The sequence below is a fragment of the Rhinopithecus bieti genome, unplaced genomic scaffold, assembly GCF_001698545.2.
Source record: "Rhinopithecus bieti isolate Rb0 unplaced genomic scaffold, ASM169854v2 scaffold_39857, whole genome shotgun sequence".
Classification (NCBI taxonomy): domain Eukaryota; kingdom Metazoa; phylum Chordata; class Mammalia; order Primates; family Cercopithecidae; genus Rhinopithecus; species Rhinopithecus bieti.
In genome coordinates this window covers 744,849-749,578 of record NW_016816641.1, presented here as the reverse complement: position 1 = coordinate 749,578, position 4,730 = coordinate 744,849, and the positions used below count along the sequence as shown (strand labels likewise).

The 4,730-nt window shown below is 44.4% G+C and overlaps 1 protein-coding gene across 1 annotated transcript in view; it reads left to right on the top strand.

Annotated features, from left to right (window-relative positions):
• ZNF774 (zinc finger protein 774) overlaps window positions 1-4,212 on the top strand; it is a 12,194-nt gene extending 7,982 nt beyond the window's left edge. The window contains exons 3-4 of the mRNA XM_017854988.1: window positions 1,902-2,008; window positions 2,774-4,212. Coding sequence (XP_017710477.1) covers window positions 1,902-2,008; window positions 2,774-4,014 — 1,348 coding nt within the window. The 3' untranslated portion in view covers window positions 4,015-4,212. The remainder of the gene's footprint in view (window positions 1-1,901; window positions 2,009-2,773) is intronic.
• Window positions 4,213-4,730: the final 518 nt, after the last annotated feature.

The window sequence follows — 4,730 nt, the reverse complement described above, 5'->3', positions numbered from 1 at the left end:
GACTCCGTCTCAAAAAAATAAATAAATAAATAAAATAAAATAAAATAAAATGTTTTTTATTGAAGTATAATTTTATCATTTCCTTAGAATTCTCAGAATTAGAATTGGTAGGTCAAAGAACAGATACATTTCTAAGGTATTTAATACTTTGCAAAATGCCTTCCAAGAAGATCGAATCAATTGATTTATTCCCACAAACATTATATGAAAGTATCCATTTCTCTATATTCTACCTTTCACAGTGGGTATTATAATTTAAATAGTCTGGGGCTGGGTGTGGTGGTTCATGCCTATAATCCCAGCATTTTGGGAGGTTGAGGCAGGAGGATCACTTGAGCTCTGGAGTTCAAGACTAGCCTGGGCAACATAATGTCTCTACAAAAGTTACATTAACCAGGTGTAGGGGCTTGTGCCTGTGGTCCCAACTACTTGGGAGGCTGAAGTGAGAGAATCGCTTGAACCAGGAGCGCGAGGATGCAGTGAACTGTGATTGTACCAGTGCTCTCCAGCCTGGGTAACAAAGCAAGAGCCTGTCTCAAAACGAACATGCATACAAAACACAAAAAAAGAGTCTGGGAAAATAGCAATGATAGTTAACATTTATTGAAGTCTTTTTTTTTTTGGAGATGGAGTCTGTGTCGCCCAGGCTAGAATGCAGTGGTGCAATCTCAGCTCACTGCAACCTCCGCCTCCCAGGCTCAAGCAATTCCCATGCCTCAGCCTCCCAAGTAGATGAGATTACAGGTGTGCACTACCACATGTGGCTAATTTTGTATTTTAGTAGAGACAGGGTTTCTCCGTGTTGGCCAGGCTGGTCTTGAACTCCTAGCCTCAAGTGATCTACCTGCCTTGGCCTCCCAAAGTGCTGGGATTACAGGTGTGAGCTACTGCACCTGGCCAATGGATCTTATTGTTATCCCTTTTTTTTTTTTTTTTTTTTTTTGTTGTTGTTGAGATGGAGTCTCACTCTGTAGCCCAGACTGGAGTGCAGTGGTGTGACCTCAGTTCACCACAACCTCTGCCTCCCAGGTTCAAGCGATTCTCCTGCCTCAGCCTCCCAAGTAACTGGGACTACAGGCCTGTGCCACCATGCCCAGCTAATTTTTAGTAGAGACGGGGTTTCACTATGTTGGCCAGGCTGGTCTCAAACTCCTGACCTCGTGATCCGCCTGCCTCGGCCTCCCAAAGTTCTGGGATTACAGGCGTGAGTCACTGTGCCCGGCCTCTTTTATTGATGAAGACATCGAGACACAGAGTTTAAGTAACTTTCTTAAGGCCACACAGCTTGTAAGAGGCAGGATTATGACTCAAACCCAGGCAGTGTGAATGCTAAGTTTGCACTCATTATCTCTACACTATATTGCCTCAGTGTGTCATTGTTATAATGGAATTTCTTTGATTATAGTGAGGTTAAACATTTTTCATATATTTATAGGCTACTTAACAAGTGTTTATCTTTTTCTCGTGGCTTTTTGACTGCTGCCATTCTGGGAAAATGTTAAAGCCCAACATTATAGTTAACTTCCTTCATTCTTTCAAAGGGTGAGGTCATGGCAGCTTTGTTTCTGATAAAATCCTCTCCGTATTTAACTTTAGCCTTGTGCCTTCAGAAATGGTTATTGTATTTACTTCAGAGTTTCTGTCAACTGAATCTGTTTTTTTGTTTGTTTTGTTTTGTTTTGTTTTGTTTTATGGGAGGAAAAGGGCTTTTTTTCCCTTAGTCTTTTGGGGAAATCACCCTGTTTTATCACTGTACCATGGCTGTACTTTTAATGAGACCAAATACATGTTAGAGTTTCCCTGGTGTTCTCTCATACCTAGGCAGGGAGTAGGGCTTGGATTTTGGTCAGGCCTTGTGTGATTGACTCAGACTCACATCCTATGTTTACATTCCTGTGTAGAATTTCCAGGCCTAGTGTAATCTCCCATTTGGAGCAGAAAGAAGAGCCATGGGTCCTACCACTCCAAAACTTTGAGGCGAGGAAGATCCTGAGGGAAAGCCACGCAGGTGAGATGTGAGTGCTCCCCAGTGGAAGGAAATCTAGCATTTCAGCCTTGTTTAGATGAAGAATTTGGAATGCCGCCCTAGAATTTTGTTCCTACTAGCAGACATTTAAATTTGACTTAATGGTCAGTAGTTAACTAAATAAAGTCTACATTTTGACTAAGCATTTCACTTTTGTCTAACCTATGTTTTTTTTTGAGATGGAGTCTCCCTCTGTCTCCCAGCCTGGAGTGCAGTGACACAATCTCTGCTCACAGCAACCTCCGCCTCCCGGGTTCAAGTGATTCTCCTGCCTCAGCCTCCTGAGTAGCTGGGACTATAGGCATCCGCCACCATGCCAAGCTAATTTTTGTATTTTTAGTAGAGATAGAGTTTCACCACATTGGCCAGGTTGGTCTCGAACTCCTAACCTCAAGTGCTCTGCCTGCCTCGGCCTCCCAAAGTGCTGGGATTACAGGCGTAAGCCACCATGCCTGGCCTAAACCTATAATATCTTCTAAAGAAACCACCCAATATTAACAATATGTGGTCTTCACCTGAAGGATATCAAGATTCATCTGGCCATCTTAAAATTTAAAAAGTTTAGGAATTCATGTGTTCTGACAGCTCAATGAACCTCAATAAACTTTTCACAAAGTGAAAAGCAGAACGGTTGAATTAAGTGCAATCTGCTACAGAAACAGGGATTTTAATCTTTTTCACTGTTTTCTGATATTCCTTCCTGATAACTGATAACTTTATTCTCTGTTACTTACATTAATTTTTCAGACTTTGAGCATCAGGTGGCAAAGCTCAATCAGGACATTTCTGAAACAGCAGAACAATGTGGAACATCCTCAGAAAGAACCAATAAAGATCATTCTCATACTCTTAGTTGGGGAGGAAACTGGGAGCGAGGCCTAAAATTAGAAGGGCAACATGGAACCCTTCCAGGAGAGGACCAGCTGGAGCCCTTTTCACAGGAGAGGGATTTAAACAAGCTCCTAGATGGATATGTAGGAGAGAAGCCTATGTGTGCAGAATGCGGGAAAAGCTTTAACCAGAGTTCCTATCTCATAAGACACCTAAGAACCCACACTGGCGAGAGGCCCTATATGTGCACTGAGTGTGGGAAAGGCTTCAAACAGAGCTCAGACCTTGTCACCCATCGCAGAACACACACAGGAGAGAAGCCCTACCAATGCAAGGGGTGTGAGAAAAAATTCAGCGACAGCTCAACACTCATCAAACATCAGAGAACCCACACAGGGGAGAGACCCTATGAATGCCCAGAGTGTGGGAAGACTTTTGGGCGGAAGCCACACCTCATTATGCACCAAAGAACCCACACAGGCGAGAAGCCCTACACGTGCCTGGAATGTCACAAAAGCTTCAGTCGAAGCTCAAATTTCATCACTCACCAGAGGACCCACACAGGGGTGAAGCCTTACACGTGTAATGACTGTGGGGAGAGTTTTAGCCAGAGCTCGGATTTGATTAAGCACCAACGAACCCACACAGGAGAACGGCCCTTCAAATGCCCGGAGTGTGGGAAGGGCTTCAGAGATAGTTCTCATTTTGTAGCTCACATGAGTACTCATTCAGGAGAAAGACCTTTCAGTTGTCCTGACTGCCACAAAAGCTTCAGTCAGAGCTCACATTTAGTCACGCACCAAAGAACACACACAGGTGAGAGACCTTTTAAGTGTGAAAACTGTGGGAAAGGATTCACTGACAGCTCCGCCCTCATTAAGCACCAACGAATCCACACAGGAGAAAGACCCTACAAATGTGGGGAGTGTGGGAAGAGCTTCAGTCAGAGCTCCCACTTTATTACCCATCAGAGAATCCACTTAGGAGACAGGCCCTATCGATGTCCTGAGTGTGGCAAGACCTTCAATCAGCGTTCCCATTTCCTCACACACCAGAGAACGCATACAGGAGAAAAACCTTTCCACTGTGGTAAATGTAACAAGAGCTTCCGTCAGAAAGCGCATCTTTTATGCCATCAAAATACCCATTTGGTTTAGGAAATAGTCTTTAGTGTTCTGCTGCTCCATTGTGAATTTTCATTGCTACTGTCTTCAAGCACCCCAAATAGAGAAAACCTGGGCATCAGAGGCTCAATTTAGGCCCTGATCTATCCTCCCTCTTTCTTGTCTATGTTATAACAGAGAGGATAAACTTAAAGGGACCAAATAACGGTCCGAATACAAAAGGCATTCCTTAGTGTGTGACTGACGCTTAGGGAAATGTGAGTTTAATAGTTGATGCTGGCCAGGCGTGGTGGCTTACGCTTGTAATCCCAGCACTTTTGGGAGGCCAAGGCGGATGGATCACTTGAGGTCAGGAGTCTGAGACCAGCCTGGCTAACACGGTGAAACCCTGTCTCTACTAAAATACAAAACTTAGCCAGGCGTGGTGGCGGGTGCCTGTAGTCCCAGCTACTCGGGAGGCTGAGGCAGGAGAATGGTGTGAACCCAGGAGGCGGAGCTTGCAATGAGCCAAGATTGAGCCACTGCACTCCAGCCTGGGTGACAGAGTGAGACTATGTCTCAAAAAAAAAAAAATTAGCTGGGCATGGTGGCATGCACCCGTAGTCCCAGCTGCTCAGGAGGCTGAGGCAGAAGAATCATTTGAACCCAGAAGGTGCAGGTTGCAGTGAGCTGAGATCATGCCACTGCACTCCAGCCTGGGCAACAGAGTGAGACTCCATCTCCAAAAAAAAAAAAAAAAAAAAAAAAAA